The sequence below is a fragment of the Chionomys nivalis genome, chromosome 24, assembly GCF_950005125.1.
Source record: "Chionomys nivalis chromosome 24, mChiNiv1.1, whole genome shotgun sequence".
NCBI lineage: Eukaryota > Metazoa > Chordata > Mammalia > Rodentia > Cricetidae > Chionomys > Chionomys nivalis.
This window is the reverse complement of record NC_080109.1, coordinates 2,752,288-2,770,966: the sequence shown is the minus strand read 5'-3', so window position 1 is coordinate 2,770,966 and position 18,679 is coordinate 2,752,288. Positions and strand designations below refer to the sequence as shown.

The following is an 18,679-nucleotide window of genomic DNA, read 5'->3' as shown; positions in this document are numbered from 1 at the left end:
CCTGGTCCCCCAAGTCCCCATCATCCACCATCTCTTTAATACTCACTGATGCCTTTCTCTTTGGGAGCAATCTTCTCCAGGTCTTTCAGTTGGAATACATCTTTCTAGTTAAAAGGATTTAAAAACATGAAAAACACATAATTACTTTCTTCTGTTTATTTATGCTTATCATAACCATGCTCATAAAACATAGCATCAAAGAGACATGTCTACAAATAAAAACTGTACAAGAATTGAGCATTTCAGAACTAGAAGAATGGTGTACCTCATTCAGTGTCCCACAGAACTTAAGAAGGACACACTTCCACATGAGCACAGACATCTGTGCAGGTCTGGACAACTGTGCACACTTCCACACGAGCACAGACGTCTGTGCAGGACCGGACAACAACAACAGAGCCAGCTTCTCACTGAAGCAGGAAGACTAACCCGGGAAGGTAATCTGTGACATCAGATAACGAGCTGCTCTGACACTCTGATATTAAGAAAACCAAAAAATATCAGGCAGGAATATCAGGCTCTGTGGTTAAAAGCTTCTCTTGCAGAGGACTCTAGTTCAGTTCCCAATTCCTCCACGGTGGTTCAGGAGATCTGGTGCCCCCTTTTGACCTCTTTGGGCACATATGGTACACATACATACTTTCAGGCCAACACTCATGCACATAAAAAAATTTAAAATAACAAATCTTTAAAAAAAAAAGAGAGAGAAGGAAAGGAAGAGAAGAAAGGAAGGAAGGAGATAGGAAGGAAAGGAAAGGAAAGGAAAGGAAAGGAAGGGAAGGGAAGGGAGGGGAGGGGAGGGGAGGGGAGGGGAGGGGAGGGGAGGGGAGGAGAGGAGAGGAGAGGAGAGGAGAGGAAAGGAAAGGAAAGGAAAGGAAAGGAAAGGAAAGGAAAGGAAAGGAAAGGAAAGGAAAGGAAAGGAAAGGAAAGGAAAGGAAAGGAAAGGAAAGGAGGAACAAAACAGGCAGTGATGGGAGGATTGCTTTGCACCAGAATTTTAAGGCCAGCTTGGGCAATATAAAAAGGTCATACCTTAAAAAGAAGGAAGGAAGGAACAGAGGGAAGGGACAGAGGGAATGAGGGAGGGAAAGAGCCCAAAGGAAAAGGAGGGAAAGTGCTTTACTTGGTGTGTCTCATGTTCCAAGGATTTACCAGTTGTAACTAAAAATTACAGACAACTGTCGAAGTGGGTTTTCATCTAAGGTTTTATGAAGCAGCTAACTCTACATGACAGAAAGCCGTCCAGCTCCTGAGAGTCTCAATCACTCATACACACATACACACACACACGTACACATGCAGAACACAGCATTATGGGAAAATATGCATTCAGAGTATTTAGTCTGGCAGCTGGGGACAGCCTTTGCTGACCGCCCTTTCCCCAGTGGTGACTGGCGGCTGGGGACAGTCTTTGTTGACCACCCCTTTCCCCAGTGGTGACTGGTGGCTAGGGACAGTCTTTGCTGACTGCCCCTTTCCTCAGTGGTGACTGGCGGCTGGGGACAGTCTTTGCTGACTGCCCCTTTTCCCAGTGGTGACTGGTGGCTGGGGACAGCCTTTGCTGACGGCCCCTTTCCCCAGTGGTGACAGGCACTAGGACAGTGGAGTGACACCGTCTGGGGAAGCTAATGCACCAGCAATTAGCCCTGTGACTGGACGGGGTAGAGAGCCATTGCTTTCTTAGTTAAACTGAAAAAGCACATCAACTGGATGGAGACCACATCTAAAACCTCTGCTGATCCTAATGGACATCTGATAAAACTGTGAAGACAGATACTGCCGAAAAGAAAATATTTGCAGAAATATCTACTTGACAAAGAGGCCTAGAACCCAGAATCTACATAAAGTGTGTCCAAGACAAAAGGAAATAATGAACTGATAAAGGAGTGAGCCGAGGAATGCATCTATGTGCTCTTCATGGCTGTCATAAATGTTCTGAAAAGGTTTCTAACACACGGCTGGTGAACAACTCATGATCAGAAGCATCATGGTACATGGTGCTTACCCAGAATCATGACCAGCCTGGCACACAGTTCTTAGTTAGCAAGTTTTCTAATTAATTCAGAAGGTGACACACATCCACCAGAGACTAACTGAAAAAACGGACTATAAAACACAACCCTGCATTAGCATGTAATAAAACACAACAGCAATATTCTTCCAGATTTTGCATTTTCTACTTAACACCACATAGTGAACATTTAGCCATGACACCATCTTTGAAAAGGGCCACTATCCGTGCCTAATGCCAAATTCTGTAACTGATGGTGTAGAATGTCTGAGCTAGAAGTATTTGAGTTTGTTGGAATTTTACTTATCAACGATGGAATTAAAATCCAAATTCCAGAAACTGAATTCCAGAATTGATGTTTCAACCTTGGACCATAATATTGATTTGTTCTGAACTGCTGAAGGGCTGATGTCTAATATTTATGAACATTTGGCATCGGTCTGGAGCCCAGACACACGGTGTCCCGTGTGGAAACAGACACAGCATCTCCCACTGTTTCCTAAGTGCACTGCCTCACTCTGCAGCTCCCTCCCAGCCCACAGCTGAAATCGGCACAGCATATGGCATCACAGTGTGAGGACAGAGGGGGTACCTGAGCTGAATGGAACCAACCAACACGGCTGATTACCTCTGCAGAGAAAACTCTGTTGAATGTCTATAAGTTGCTAGTCTTTAGTGTCCAAATGCCACTGAAGGGTGAAGTTGAACATTTTTAAACCAGAAATGGCCAACTTTGGTATCTGAGAAGATCAATACGGAAAGGATAAAATCATTCCACTGACTACTTTCCTCGAGTCTCCATTGCCTGGAAGAAATTAGGTCTGTTCTTGCTCTAAGGTCACAGGAAAAAATATCCAACTCGGCCGACGAGAAAAACTGAAACAAACTTCATCTTCTCAATGACAGTCGTGCACTGGCTTAAAAACATAAAGAATATACCCAGACTTTCCTCAGAATATTTTAACTGTACGAGAATCTCCATTATCAAATGAAAATGAATTTTACCTCCATAATATTCTATTTTACCATTTCCCCCGTATGCACGGGACGAGAATAGCCAGTGAAATAAAGGGCATAGGGAGAATTTCTTGTGGGATAAAAAGCCCGTTTGGACTTGTTTCTTTACAAAAGAAAGGCCCATGGACAGGAACATGGTTAAGAAAGTAGACCTAGAGCCTGGCTTTCATCTCTGACTGTCACTTAGTAAAGCAGAAACTTTAGTTTTCTCTCAATGACCGGCACAGGTCTCTCCTGGGTATCATCATAATGCCATAGGCAGCCTGCAAACACAGAGCAGAAGGATGTCTGTGCTCCCTATGAAACCACGTGGTCCTCCTTGGCTTACACCTAATAATGTCCACTCTTGTTTTCTGTCTCGGGAGTCCTCATCTGCAAAGCAAAGCTGACGACCACAGGACTTACCATCTGCCGCTGAAGTCAGAAACCCTACACTAAAGCCTGGGACGGCCAGCAACCAGGCAGCACTCAGGAAACTGCTGTGACTACTTCAGAAAAGGAGGTCATAATCAAATACATAACTCAGAAAGAGAACTCCAGTGTCTACAGGGCGTTTAGGATCCACAGCTCAGAAGAGCCGAAAATATTGGAAAATTTTATCTGCCCCTTAAGAACCACAGCAGTATGGGTGTCTAACAAAGTGAGACATTGAATTACATCACAGAAAAATATACAGCATACTGTAAAAATACATTTACTGTAAACATTATACAAAACACTAACAACATTGTGGATCATTTACCGTCTCAAAAAATATCTCCATCATTCGGGTCCTTTTTTCTTCCGCACTCAGTCCTTTCTTCTTTGACTGAAGCATAGAACACAAATCAACAAAAGTCACGGTTTCAAAACAGCATTTTACAACAATTTTCATTAAATGTTATCTTAAAAGTTATGTGATTTTGTCTACTGTCCACAGGCTCATCACTTTCAGAGCCTGGCCTACAGGTTCCCAGCAGCCCTGTATGTACGGACTGTGCAGTTTTTGAGAAGCATGCAGAGCACTTAAATTTAGGGCCGGTGAGATGGCACATTGGTAACAGTGCTGGTTGCTGAGCCTGACTACCTGAGTTCCATCCCTGGAGCCGCATAGAGAAGGAGAAGACCAACTTCACTCTCTACTGACCTGTATACATGGTCCTTAGCACCCCACCCACAAATAAACAACAAACAGACCCCAAATAAACTCCAATGTTTCTCAAGTTGTTTTTATTTTTCTTGCAATTTTTTGCATTAAAGAAATTTGGCTCCTCTTTTTGTTTAATTTGAATGTAAGTTAGTATGTTCTGTGCATAATATACATAAGAATTATGTATTTCAGTTACATACCGATCATCTTATTTTCAAATCTGATAGATTTATAGGTATTACAGGCTTCCGTTTTCTATGTGGATAGGGTTTACTTACAGCCTGCACACGGCTGCCACTGTTCATTTTCTTTCAGTTAAAATACTGAAAAAATGTATGTGTATGGGTGTTCTGCCTGTATGTATGTCTAGACACCATGTGTGTGCTTAGGGCCCAGGGAGGCCAGAAGAGGGGGACAGATGTCCTGTGGCTGCTGGGGATTGGACCATGTCCTCTGGTTTGTAAGCCCCACTAAACCTCTCAGGATTTAGAAGGATCGCTAGAGTAGGTGACACCTGACAATAAGGTCTGAGGGTAAACAAAACAAATTAGTTCACAGAAGTCTTTTTATCAAGTCCCATTTTTTCTGTCTGTGCTCTCTCTAGTGCTCTCTTGAAGTTCCCCTTTCTATGACCCTCTTCAATGTTCCTCGCTGTCTACCCATCCTACATGGTTTCCCATTTACACACCCACACAGACGTGGTTAGCAATCCCATAGGTGACAATAATGGCACCAAGCATGCATTTCTTAGGACTAACAGGGTGGATAAAAGACTGACAAGGTAGAAGCCTTATGTCTCAGAAGGGGCGGGGCTGTGGAGCTCCCTGGCAGATACTGGGAGGATTAGGATGAAATTTGGCTCCTTGGGCTAAACATCCTGGTGCTGTATCTGCAGGCATCCAGGTGAGAAGGAATTTCTTTCTCTGGGGCTGGTTTAGCAACCCAAGCTTTTTTCCTGTATATTTTAGGGGTAAAGGTACAAACAGTTAATTTCCTAGACTAAGACCTTGTATCAAATGAAAGGTGAAGAAAAGCACAGAATATTAACAGCTTGTCAGGGTAGAGCAAAGGCCAGTAGGTTATATTCTTCTGGTTCACTATTAGAGAATCCAGGGTCACCCAGACCTGTTTATCAATAAGAGCAGACAGCAGACATACTGTCTCTCAGCTCAGTGCCTCCTGCTCAGGGCTCCTTTCCTGTCAGTAAGTCCTGTCAATAAGGATAATTGTGGGGCTCTAGCTGTATGTAGATTTGACTAGGAGAACAAAAGTTTGGCTGAGTGAACGCTTTCACACTAGGGCTCCACCATGTGGCAGAGGTCACCCAGTTGTCCATACAGAAAGAAGTTACCTCATCCATATACATCTATATACAATATACAATCTATACACCGCTGGGGTATCTCAGGATGAATCCATTACGAAAGGGAGAAGAGCCATGGCTTCACAAGATCTCTACAGAATTGAGTGACTATCCAGAAGACAGGTGTTCCCGAGCCCTGCAAATCAGGCTCCTCACTTCTCCCCTGAGTCTGTCTAGTGATTTGTCAGCTGTTCTTTTACTGTATAATGTCTGTGGCAGCAGCTGCACCTCCCCTTAGAGCGGTGGTTCTCAATCTTCCTAGTGCTGTGACCCTTTAACAGTTCCTCCTATTGTTGTGACCCCAACCATAAAATGATTGTTATTTCATAATTGCAATTTTGCTACTGTTATGAATTGCAATGTAAATATCTGATATGCAGCCCCTATGAAGGGGTTGTTTGATCCCCCAAGGGTTGTGACCCATAGGCTGAGAATTGCTGCCTTAGACCACACTGCTGCCTCACCGCCATGTGAATATCCTGCCCTAAACCCCCTGTTCTACCTCCCTTTCCACATTCAATGTCTTAAAGAGTTTCTCCGAGATGGGAAGCTTTAACTTTGGAGGAAATTACTACACAACAGATCACAGGAAAACAATGCTTGTTAAGATATAATAAGATAAAGATTGATTCTGTCCAACCAAAATCCCCACCAGAAAGCATCATTCTCTAACACTCAAAAGAAGGATCTTGGGACACCACTCTGTATTTCTTCTGGCAAAACTAGGAGCTCACTTGTTTCCACAGCAACAGTATTGTGTCGCGTGTCTAGATGAGCATGTTTGTATAAGTAAGCAGCCTCCAAGTCCACACTTTCCTTTTACTTCTGTCCCTCTGAAGACAGCAGTCCCCAGGGAACCATACTGAGCCCTTCCTATCCTCAAATCTCCTTTGATCTCATCTTCTTTAATTTTAATTAACACTTGTGAGGAGACCACAGATGCTGGTCTGGCCCCGGAGACTCCTGAACCTCCATCTCATGTATCTACCTGTCTGCTGGACAGACTTCAAACTCAAGTGGTCCAAAATGAACCACACTTTTTTCCCATGCCAAAGGCCCCACAGGCATCCTAGGGGCCTTCATCTCATTACCAATTACCAAGCTCTGTCAACACTGGCTCTTAAATATTCTCTAACACAGTGGTTCTCAGCCTTCCTAATCTGTGACCTTTAATGCAGTTCCTCATGTGGTGATCTCAACCATAAAATTATTTTCCTCCCTACTTAATAACTGTAATTTTGCTACTGTTATGAATCGTAACGTAAAAATCTGTTTTCCAATGGCCTTAGGCGACCCCTGAAAAAGGCCATTTGACCCCCAAAGGAGTCGTGACCCACAAGTTGAGGACCACTGCTCTATTGCATCCTGCCTGGCCCGCCTCTGCCAGGATTCAAGCTTCACTGGCTACCTCCTGCAGACTGTCCTTAACGGCCTAAACACACTTTGGCCTCGTCCTCTAATGGAGAAACAAATCTGACTACAAAGCCCCCTTGTTCAAACCTTGTGATCGTCTCAATCCTCCTAAGGATCCAAGCTCCTCACAGGGTATAGAAGACCCGCGATCACCTGACCCCAACCTACTGCTTTGAGTAATTTCCCACCCCACCCCAATTTACCATAACAAGATGAAACACCGTGCAATTTGAAATGTAATAATAATAATAATAAAATTATTTCCAGAATTCTCTACTGGAAGCATTCTATCGTTTCTGTGCCCTGTAAAAAGATGTCCCTCTACCTAAAACATCTCCCCTCTGACGCCTGCCATACTGCAAAAGATCTCCCACAGCCTAGTGTGGGCCTTCTCTCCTGAAAACCTTCCCTCTGCTGCCCTCACAGGCTGAGCATGTGTTCCCAGGACACACTTGCATCCATCACTGACTGCACTGAATATCAGGACCACAACCAGTAAAAGCGCCCACCCTACAACTCCAAGGTGCTCAAGCTCAGAAGCCCACAGCACTCCTAAACACATAATCCAGGGTGTATTAAGTATCAGGAAGTTGGTGGTCATCACTTTGCTAGCAGAGAAAGCAGAGCAGTATCAGTGAGGCAGACAAGCTCCAGGAAGCTACGCAGAACTGCTGTTAGTTAAACTTATGGTGCATAGTCAGAACCCAGGGGTGTTTTATGACCCTTTCCACAGGGCTCTCTTGCAATTTGAAGCCATCATGAAGTTCACACCCAGGTAAGCTTCCCATGCCAGTGGACATCAAACTACCACACATGCGCTCATCTTAGGGACTTTAAAAGGCTAGAGCCCAAGTTGCCCTGTTGAGCTGCAATGTTGATGATGCACCTAGGCATGCGCCTTTAAAAAATATTCCCAGTTGCTTCGACTTGCTTGTCTCACTAGACTCCCAAGGTTGGCAGGGCTGTGTGGAGAAGTGGCAATCTCCTTAGGGTGTGATACCGTTGCATGGCTCTATAACATGGACCTGACTGGGTCAGCAAGGGAATGAAATATAAGCAGGATAGACTGACAGAAGGATGCTCAAACAGAAAGTTGGGATTGGTGCTCTGGGCTCTTGGTGGAGAAACTGTGGCACTCCAGAAGCCCAGTGTGTTCGTTACAGAGTTGAGCAGAGGCAGGTGGCTGCATACAGAGGGTTATTACATACAGATAAACAAGGAGACAGGGTTAGTACACACATCTGAACAAGGAGGCAGGATTAGCTAATCTTGGTAGCCAAGGAACAGCCTCTGCAGGCGAGCAGTCCCCAGGCCATAAACACCAGAAGGGAATAAAGTACAGTGCACATTTCCCACACACGCTGGCAAATCTTGCTCTGGGTCTCCCAGGGAAGACTTTGCCATCCTCTCTGCCTGAGGCCATGGGGTCTTTGGTGTGGCCACGTTTATCAACAACACATCCACTCAGGACTTCCCTCATTCAAGTCTCCCTCAGCTCCCTACATTAGGGCTTTATTGTGTGGCTAAATCAGGAGAAAGAAGCAGCCAAATCTGGGAGCAAACCTCCTTTTTTAATATTGTTATTTAAAAAGAGTTCCTGGGAAGTCCTTTGTAATTCCCAGAGGCAAACAAGAAGTTAAGGGCGCATCTTGGGGAACACAGTTTACAGGGTTCTTACTACTCAACAAATCTAAAATCACTCCAGGAAGGCAGATGAATTGTTTGCATGACTTTCAGGCTGTTTTATTTCTTTCTCTTTTATAAGTTACTACTAGCCACATCTGGAAACCACTGAGGTTGGATTTAAAATACCTAATGTAAAAAGGGCATCCTATTGACACTAGAGACATCAACAGAAAAAGAAAAAGGGCTCAGTACTTAAAACTGGAGGAGGGTGGGTAAAACGGTGACGCCTTCCTATTAGTAAGGGGACCCAAAGCTAACCGAGGTCTATGACACTTCCTATCTGAGTGAAGGACTTCAAGGTACTTTTTAGAGACTTGTACCTAGAGTCTTCCTAATCTCAACCCTGTTGGTCATTTGTAATAACATTTTGAAAGCTAAAAAGATGACATGTCACTCTCAAGGTTGCTTTTTCTCCAATTTCAAACTGTAGGCCTACACTTATAATTGTTTACAAAGCAAGCCCAGTCAAATCAAAACAGCTATTATCCAGGATTAGCAAAAAGGCCGAAAGTTTAACTTTCACCAGAATAACTCTGAACTCTTTTCCTGATCATATATAAAAATAATAGCAAGTACCTATGTGAAGCGTTAACAGCCATTAAATCCCTTGGCAGTAGGCAACGGCCCTATAAAGAGGGTTGGCCGGCACATCAATAACGAATAAATAGTTCATTGTAGTCGGGTGCTTTAATTCTACAAAGCGAAACTTGATAACACAAAGTACTGGTAACACGGTTGTTTTGAGCCATTTTATGCCCAGGTGGCCCGGTTGTTCAACCACAAAGAAGCCGTTATCAGTTATAATTACAGCTGGGCAAGTTTCTTCAAATAAATGCCTTACATCCTCGTCCACGCTTTGTAACGGCTACTTAACTAAATTAAGATATTAAAATCTCGGGTCACTTTAACGACACATTGATACTCTGTCGCCAGAAGCGGAAAGAATGGCGCGAAACTTCGAAGGTGGATGAAAATCAGCCAATCCGCAGAAAGTCATTAAGTTCGGAAAGATATGGGGGGGGGGGGCTGCGCGGGCCGCCGCTGGGGATGAAGGGGAGCGCCGTGCCCTGCCTGCACGAGGCCCCGGGTTCTAATCCCAGCCGAACCAAAGGGCCCTGAAAACGTCAGCGTCAACTCGGCCCCACGGGCGGCGTGGGGCTCTCGGACAGGCGCCGCGGGCCGGCCCCACTCGCCGGGCTTCGGCCTTTGGTTCCGGAACGCTCCGGTTCAGACCGAGCGCGGCGCGGGCCGCCGCCAGGGCTCGGGCGCAGCAGGAGGAGCGGGGCCTGGCCAGGCTCCCACCGCGCCGCCGGCCGCCGCCCCGAAGCCCGGAGGTGCGCGCGTGGGGCTCGCTCTTACCATGGTGCAAACCGCGGCCTCCCCGTTTGACTCTGGCGCCGACAGCCGCGTGGGGTGGGGAGGGCGGAGGAAGAACCGGGGCGGCCGCGACGACCCCTAGCGGCCCTCGAGGGCTGCGGGACCCGAGGGAGGAACCGGGCCGGGGCGGGGCCTGGGATGACGCGCAGGGCGGCGGGGGGCGGGGCCTGGGATGGGCCGGAGCGCTGAGACCAGAAAGGACCTGCAGAGTTGGGGAGCTGTGAACGTGGAATAGAAAAGCCCGGGGCTGGGGTGCCCTTCCCCTGCCTCAGGGGTTGCAGAGTTGTTTGCCACGTAATTGTTCAATGTGGCTTTTGTTTTTCTGTGTGAAAGGCAACTTTGAGTCTTCGCTTTTAAGTGTGTTTTGAGGGCTAAAAAAAAAAAAAAATGGGGATTTGTCTGCAGGAAATGAGTACGTTTATAAAAGAAATTCTTTTTTTCATTTTTATGACTTTTCGAGACAGGGTTTCTCTGTGTAATTCTGGCTGCCCTGGAACTTACTTTGTAGACCAAACTGACTTCGAATGAAAGGCGTGTGCCACCGCTCCTAGCCTTAGAAGGAAATCTTATACGCAGTGGTTCAGGTGTTCTGTACTGTGAGTGAATCCTAAGTATTCTGGTTCTAACCAGTAAGTATTAGTGACTGTAAGAACTTAAGCAGAAAGTAAAAGGGAGCTTTCTAAATTATTTGTAACAACTACTGGTGAATCTATCTGAGTTTCATTAAAATTGTAATTTCATATGATGGGGTCAAGGTGAGTAGCAAAAACGTCCAAAGCTCCTACAAAGGAGAACAATAATGGGGGATGGCATAGAGTAAGTAAATATGTATCATTGAAACCCACTTGCCATATTCACACCGTGACAACAGGCATAGGTGACCCTGTCAGTTACCAGGCACGGAGCTTCCATTACAGATGTTACTAACACTCCCCCCATGGCTCTTGATTTGCTCTGTATTTCTATTACTCTTTTGAGATTTTTTTTTCAACCCTGGGATTCCAGGTCAGGGCTTCCTGACAGCAAGTGCTTTCTGTTATTATTATTATTATTATTATTATTATTATTATTATTATTACTATTGCTATTATTACTGTTGTTATTATCTTAGTGAAAATCAGATTTATTAGATCAAGTATCAACTCTATACAAAGACGCACGCAGTTTTGGTCATTTTCCTTTGGAGCAGAACTGAAATCTGTGTACAGTCTCAGTAGGGAAGCCCTCCAGGTGTTGAGTTTGGTGAGTTGCTCTTCTATACACATAATTTATGCATTTTAGAGACTGACTTTGAAGCACAGAGTCACCAAATATTTGAGCAAAAAGTCAATTAATTAGAACTTATGCTGTATGGCAGACAGACCAGCGAGGGACTGAAACGGGCTGCGTTAAAGTCCCCAGAGTTGTGTGAACTCCTGGAAGGAAACAAGACAATCTGGGTGCTCAGCAGAGCAGGGAAGCAGGGGATCCTTGTCTCTGGGAGGCAGGCAGTTTGCTTCTGACCTCTTTATGTGTACTTTTAAATCCATGCTTTAAAAGGACCCAAGCCAAGTCATTCCTAAGCACTTAAAATACAAACCCTTATAAATGAACTGGAAAATCTCCCCCCCCCCACCCCCGCACCTTTGGATTTAGGTTCTGGGTCTGATATGCCATGGGAGGGGAAAAGTTGAAGAGTTGACTGATTTGAAAACAAGAGTTTTATAGACATAAGACGATAAGAGGCACTGTCTCATCAAACATGGAAACCTTCTGAGCTAACTAGGAGACTAGAATCCGGCACTCCATCCCCAACCAGTCTTCAGGCCAAGTGATAACTCCTTTTATTTCTCAGTGGTGCCCTTGTTCCCTGCATAGGCTGCTTTCATCTCTGTCCCCAATTATTCTGTGATGGCTAGCATGCCCACAGATTTGCTTGGTGTACATGGTGTCCCCTGGATGTCACCTGGCAATGATGGCCAGCTCATAACCATCAGCAGCTAGTGTGTTGGGATGTTGCCATGCCAGTGATAAACACACACCACTATGCCCAGCATTTCACGTCGGTTCTGGGGATGGGACTTAGGTCTTCACACCTGCAAAGCAAGCCCTTGACCAAGCTGTGTCTCCAGACCCCTTTCCATGAACAAGGAGCCCTACATTTTCATGTCACACCAAGCCCCATAAATGATGCTGCTGACACTCCATTCACTTGTCTCGAGCCCGTAGACTAGGGAGTTGTTGCTTTAATTGTTGGAGTGAATCCTGGGCTTTTGCTATCCCCTGGCAACTAGAACAGTACCTGGGTATTCTGTTGGTCACAGCATACTTGCTAGAGTGTATGTGTAACACTACTAAGTCTAGGTCTGTTTCATCAACTGTGAGCTCCTCAGTGGCACAGGTTCCGTTGCTCATCTTTGTAGCCCTTCCACTGTGGGAACTCTAGCGTGCTGTGCATGCTACACATATGTAGTGCATATGCATGCACCACAGGGAAGCATAAGGACGGTACAATGGTCAAAGACTGACGCCTGTCTACCTGTCCTGCCTGTCGCACTTCCGCCAGGAGAAACCACAGCTTTAACTGGATCCTGCTGCTCTGGAAAGGGATGCAGCTGCCTTCATGTGAGATGTGGTCCAAGTGAATAGATTGAGGTACCGGATGATGGGAGGTGCTTCTCTCTAAGTCTGATAGACACCAAAAAGCCCTTGATGGCCATGGTACCTGCTTGGAGGAGAGGAAAAGTCACAGCTAGGATGCAGGAATCCAGTGCAAGCTCAAAGCCAGCCTGATCTACATAAATTGCAGACTAGCCAGAGCAATATCAAAAGACCTTGCCTCAAAATAACCAAAAGAGGGCTGGAGAGATGGCTCAGTGGTTAAGAGCATTGCCTGCTCTTCCAAAGGTCCTGAGTTCAATTCCTGGCAACCACATGGTGGCTCACAACCATCTGTAATGAGATCTGGTGCCCTCTTCTGGCCTGCAGGCATACACACAGACAGAATATTGTATACATAATAAATAAATAAATATTTAAAAAATAACCAAAAAAGCAATAATAAAAAAGTGAAGAACAGAGGTGGAGATTAATAAAATAATATTATTACATAATCAGCAGCCAGAGATGTCAGTTTAGGCCCCTATTCTAATTTCTGTTGCTTTCTCTCTCCTTTTAAGGCTAACTTTGGCCATCTCTTTCTGAGTTCCAATCTGTTCTGAAGTAGAAAACATTGAATATGACAACTTGGATGTTTCACACAGAGGCATTGTTTGAGAAGTGTTTTCTCGAATTCAAGGACTGTGGTAAAAAGCTTCTTTGAAAAGATTAGGCGTGTGCACACTATCAAGCTCCTGGACACTGGCCTCTGCGAGGACTGCTCGATGTACTCTAGATGGTTCTGTGGTTAGAAGTATATATTCAGGAGCTTGATAGAATACAGAGACATTTACTATGATGAACTCTGTGTAAATAAATTCTTGGTTCCAAGAAATAATACTTGTAGTGAGGTCCTTCTTGATTCACTGACCCACAGTAGTGTCTGCCATGACAGGAAAAGGCCATCTCATCTTAAAACCCTTTGAAGATTATAAAGACAGCCATTCTAAGTAAACACACTGTCCACTGGGTCAGGATTTCCCCAGCTCCAATTTCAGACACACATCCCAGATACTACCAGGTAGTCGGCAACACAACCAACAGAAACAGCAGTCAGCTTTTTTCCTTTATCTCTAGCCCAACAGTTTAGTCAAGGTGTTGCAGTCTTCTACACGGTACAGAACAGCCCCCATCCCCCTCCACACAGGGAGCAATCTGTTAAATGAATATTCAGTCTGAAAATGGAGAAAACAAGCTTTATTATAACGATTTGAGATTTCTGTGCATGGTAATGATATACACATAAAACCTTGTTTCTCCTATGTTTCAAGACAGAATTAATTTAAAGTTTTATTAGACTAAAGCATCCAAAATACTGTGGTACGTATGTAGCTACGAACATCCAAACACACTGATGCACAGCGTCCATTCTTCCGTGTAAATAGGCAGTCAGCATTTCGATCCATGAAAAGAACATATGAGGAGGTTATAGCATTAATTGATGGCAAAGACCAGCGTTCTATACACAGAATGTATGAGACAGATCTGTAAAGGTGGAATGCACAAAATCTTCATAGGAACGAAAAGAAAACAAACAACCTTCATACCCATGGGCGGGCTCGGAAGGCTGCGCGGTTGGGAATGATAATGTCGGGAGGGCACACTTGGTCGCTGACACAATACCCCAGGTCGTAAAGCAAAAGCGTCGAGGTTAAGGCCGTGTTGCTTTCAAACGTTAATGGAAGTACTGTACATTCATTGGAACGACATAGCTGATTGTTAATCTCTTCTAGGGTATCGATGAGTAGCAGCCATACACTCTCCACAGACAGACCACACAATCAGCCACCACACAGTTCATCATTGGAAAGCTTTTTGAAGACTAGCGCTGCGATGTGTAGCTCACTGTCGTTTAAAGCAAAACCAAAGGAGCATCTATTTATACCAGACAAATTTTTAATGGGCACTTAGTTTCCTTTATGGCAATGATAGATTCCTAGTTATCAAAAATATTAAAATAACTGTAAATTTTAAGACCCTGCAACGCTTACAGAAAGTAACATTATTAGAACTTTTCGATTGTAAGGGAGATTAGCTAAGGTTTGCATCAGAAAGCTTCAATTTTATCCTACTTGGAGAGTCCCTCTTCCCTTGTCAGAAGCTGGTGAACAGAGAGAACGCTGTGAAGTCCAGATGCACACAGAGACTTTTCCCGTTTGACGTGATCTAAAGATAGCCCGCTGCTCTCTCGTTTCTCTGTAGGTATTACCAAAGCAATTCTGCTAACCCTGGTGGCGTACTGCTCGTCCAGTTCATTCCCTGTGAGGACATACATACCCTGTACATGAGTGGGAGCAGGTATCCAGCAGCTGCATGGACCAGGGATACTTATTGCCTCCAGTTTTGTCAAGTGCAGGAAACTCAGGGGCTTGTTTAGTCATGGAGACTAAAGTGTCACCAAAACCTTACACATCATTAAGAAAATGGCCAACAGTCAGAAAGGCTTCCTAGTTAGTGTGTTTCTGGTTGGTCAGGTGACTTCCTACCGCCCCGTGTCCAGCAGGGGAGGTTTACAAGAGAAGACACACTGTCATTAACTTATAAGACCTAACTGAAGGTATTTTGCCCTTAGTGCCCAAGGGAAATTCGAATGCTTACTTTCTCAGTGCTACGTATCATGAGTGTGTGACTCGTTCTATACAGTGGACAAAAATAGACAATCACAGTAGCCTAGAACCAAAAGAGCCACTTACTTATAAAAAAAAAAATCCTTCTTAAGTTTACCAGGAACCATTCCCATCAAATGAGACAAGATTTCATTTAGTTTTTGTCTATTTGTATCTTAGCAGCAGCACGTTCCCCCCGCCCCAAAATATGCTTACCACGAAGAAATACAGTAACTGCGCACACATACCCAAGTGTAGAACGTAGTGTTTCCTGCAATGCCCACAGCAGGGGTTTTAGTAGCTGATGGCAGATAAGATATAAATTAAATGATTTTTTTCATTCCAGTTTGTACCATTATTCATGTGTTAAGAAAACAAAACAAAGCAAAACAAACAAAAAAACCTCAGCCGGGTAGCGGTGGTTGATCCCAGCACTTGGGAGACAGAACAGGAGGATCTCAGTGAGTTCAAGGCCAATTTGGTCTACAAGACAAGTTCCAGGACAGCCAGGACTATTGCATAGAGAAACCCTGTCTCAAAAAAAAAAAAAAACAATAAAAAATAAATTAATTAAAAAAAAACCCTTAATTTGTATTATTTCCTATTAAGATACCGAGCCTGATAAGATATTTTATATATGAGACTGATTGGTTTATGAGTTAATTTCTCAGTTCACAAATATCTCAGTGTTGTACAAAAAGAACTCATTCATTAAATTCGTTTTCAAATTAATAGTTGCAATCTGAAGGCACCCATCAGTTGTAGAGCGTGTGCCTAGCATGTCTGGGGCCTGGATTCCATTCTAAGAAACAAAACAACAACAATAACAACAACAAATGGCCTGTGGCAAATTCTTTTTTAAAAAAAAAATTGTTTTCTTCTTGTAAAAATTAACTAAAATTAATTCACTCATTTTTAAAAAGTTTCTTTTAAACAGCCCAGAAATAATCCTGCAGGCAGACTGTTAATAAAAAGCACAGCAGAAATCCCCTTACAGAATATAAGCTGTAGGAGAGTAGAGATGCCTGTCTCTTTCAAGTGTCCCTCAGATCCCAGTGCCCAGATGCCCTGGCCCCAGTAGGAAGTCTGTAGACACAAATATTGACATTCATAATGAATGGGCTACAGGAACAACCCAGTATAGGGGGCTCTTGCTTAGCATGTCTGAGACCATGGGGTCCATGCCTAGCACAAAAAAAAAAAAAAAAATCAAAACATAAGTCAAAGACATATTTCATGGTATTCAAAAGCTGTCTTAGTTTATCACTCTGAAGCATATTTAATCTTATGTCTATCACAGACAGGCTTGGCTATTTTAAAACCCCACAGAACTGAAATAATAATAAGCTACACCCAATGTAAATCTCCCAAAATTGAAGTGTTTCCCCCCAGATGTTGATTTGGGCATAATAAATTAAATAAACCATTGGACGTAACCAGATTTCCCTTCCAATTTTTTGAATGCTCCTGTATGGAGACCATTAGGACTTTAGATAATAAGCCATAAACACCAGCATATACTTGTAAGGGAAGTGTTTCCTCAAAGTGTGGGTCTAAGGTGCTTTCAACGAGAGAAATCCCAAAGTCATCATCAAACGCGTCAAACACTGAGTAGAAAATCAAAGAACAGTGGAAACACACCTCGTCTTGTTTCACAGTGTCCGTGACAGGTAATGTTCCTCAAAATGCATTTGTACTTAGGTGAAAGGTAACGCAAACCCATCGTTTAAAGACGCCTTTTTTCTTTCTTCTTTCTCCTCTTTGTCTTGAAAACAGAAAGCCATTTGCTGCCTGGAAGTCAGGCATCCGCATCATGCTGGAAAAAAGGCAGCACGCAAGCCTGCTGGAGCGCCCCCTCCAGGAGGATGTCTTCAGACTGCAGCAGACTTCAGCAGACTGAGCTGAAGGCTGACTGGGCAGTGCTTCTGTCTTTCGGAGTGCTGCTATTTCCACACAGCAAGGATTCGGCTATACGTATGTATTTATATATATAATATTTATAATACATTCTATCTTACCCTAACCATGTATACTTGTCCCTTAACGCCTCTACTGTTCATTAGACAATGATAAACAACCATGACATGCCCATACCTGTAATGCTCAACACAACTTTGGTAACACTTGCTCTCTAAGGGGAGATCGTGAATCAACCACATGTCTTTGGTTGACACCATCTGTCCTCCAAGGGGCAGCTTATGCCTCTCTGTCCTAGGACACCGGTGTCCCACTACATGTGCTGACATTCTGCAGGAGGTAAAGCTTTCGCTTCCATGATGTGGAAGAGGAAAGACGTGAACACATGAATGTGAGTTCTCCTGATTGCTTTCCAGTGTGTTGATCTGAAGCTAACAACCAAAGGGTTCCCCATATGCCTTCCAAAGCATCGGGAATTCCAGGTTTTCCTGAAAACGCATTTCATTTTCTGATGCAAGGTGAGTAGAAAGAGAAGGTGAGGAGAACGCACGGAAAAGATCTTTGATCGAACCCCAAAAGGTTGGGAAATTTGCATTGATTCTGATGGGCTCAACTCAAGAGGACCCTGAGTCAGAGCTGGGAAGATCTTGCAAGACAGCCTTACTTTTCTAAAGTAATTACATGTGGTTGTTGACAATCAAAAAAGAACAAAAATGTCACCAGAGTAATAACATCTACTGTAAAAGTGAGGTTAGCAGGTCCCTTGGTCTCATGACCGAATTTAAATAAAATAGATAACTACAACTTTTGTTCTTGGAAGCTCGATGCAAAGGCTACCATTCATTCACCAGGCAAAAGACACGCTAATTCTTTTTAATGTCTGATTTGCAAAATTAGTTTAACTACATAAATCCCTGTCCTATGAGCCATAGTTCCCAGGTGTAAAACTTCGCAGTTTGTGTAGATTCAATAGAAGAGATTCTTTTTTTAAATGCTAAAAGTGAATTATGGAAATTGAATAAGCAGTTCTTAAGGAAATTGTTACATTCAGAAATAACCTTGGAAAGTTTACCAAAGGTTCTTCTTCCTAGTGTGAAAAGTCCCATGGTAATCTGGTCCCACATGGAAAACTCCGTTCCAGTTTCTAGTGCAAGACCTCAGTGCAGGGCTGTCCGCTGTCACTGTAAGTACCGGTAGACCTTGAAACAGTGGTTCCCAGAGTCCGCAACTACAACGTGACCATCTGAAGTTAGGGCCAGGCCTTGGGGGCCATAGAGGGGGTCAGCCGACGTGTTGATGTAGGACAAAAATGATCCACTCCCATCAAAAACCTACACAAACATAAAATCAGAGCATCATGGAAGTTACATATGATGCAGAACATGTATTTAAAAAGCATGTAAAGAGCCTTCTGGGTTTGTCCGGGCTGCCTCACACACATGATATTTGACAGTTAACCTTACTTGTTGATTTGGCAGCATCTGGAAACAGCTATGAAATGGCATCTGGGAACATCCATGAGT

The 18,679-nt window shown here is 43.9% G+C and overlaps 2 protein-coding genes across 7 annotated transcripts in view; both read right to left on the bottom strand.

The window, feature by feature from the left end:
* The window catches only part of Mnd1 (meiotic nuclear divisions 1), a 49,375-nt gene extending 39,278 nt beyond the window's left edge, over window positions 1-10,097 (bottom strand). For all 3 annotated transcript variants that reach the window (XM_057757187.1, XM_057757186.1, XM_057757188.1), the window contains exons 1-3: window positions 9,979-10,097; window positions 3,771-3,836; window positions 47-104 (exon numbers count right to left, since the gene is read on the bottom strand). In XM_057757187.1, coding sequence (XP_057613170.1) covers window positions 47-104; window positions 3,771-3,836; window positions 9,979-9,981 — 127 coding nt within the window. In that variant the 5' untranslated portion in view covers window positions 9,982-10,097. The remainder of the gene's footprint in view (window positions 1-46; window positions 105-3,770; window positions 3,837-9,978) is intronic.
* A 3,722-nt stretch (window positions 10,098-13,819) lies between these two features.
* The window catches only part of Trim2 (tripartite motif containing 2), a 109,529-nt gene continuing 104,669 nt past the window's right edge, over window positions 13,820-18,679 (bottom strand). For all 4 annotated transcript variants that reach the window (XM_057756876.1, XM_057756874.1, XM_057756873.1 and 1 more), the window contains exon 12: window positions 13,820-18,487. In XM_057756876.1, coding sequence (XP_057612859.1) covers window positions 18,335-18,487 — 153 coding nt within the window. In that variant the 3' untranslated portion in view covers window positions 13,820-18,334. The remainder of the gene's footprint in view (window positions 18,488-18,679) is intronic.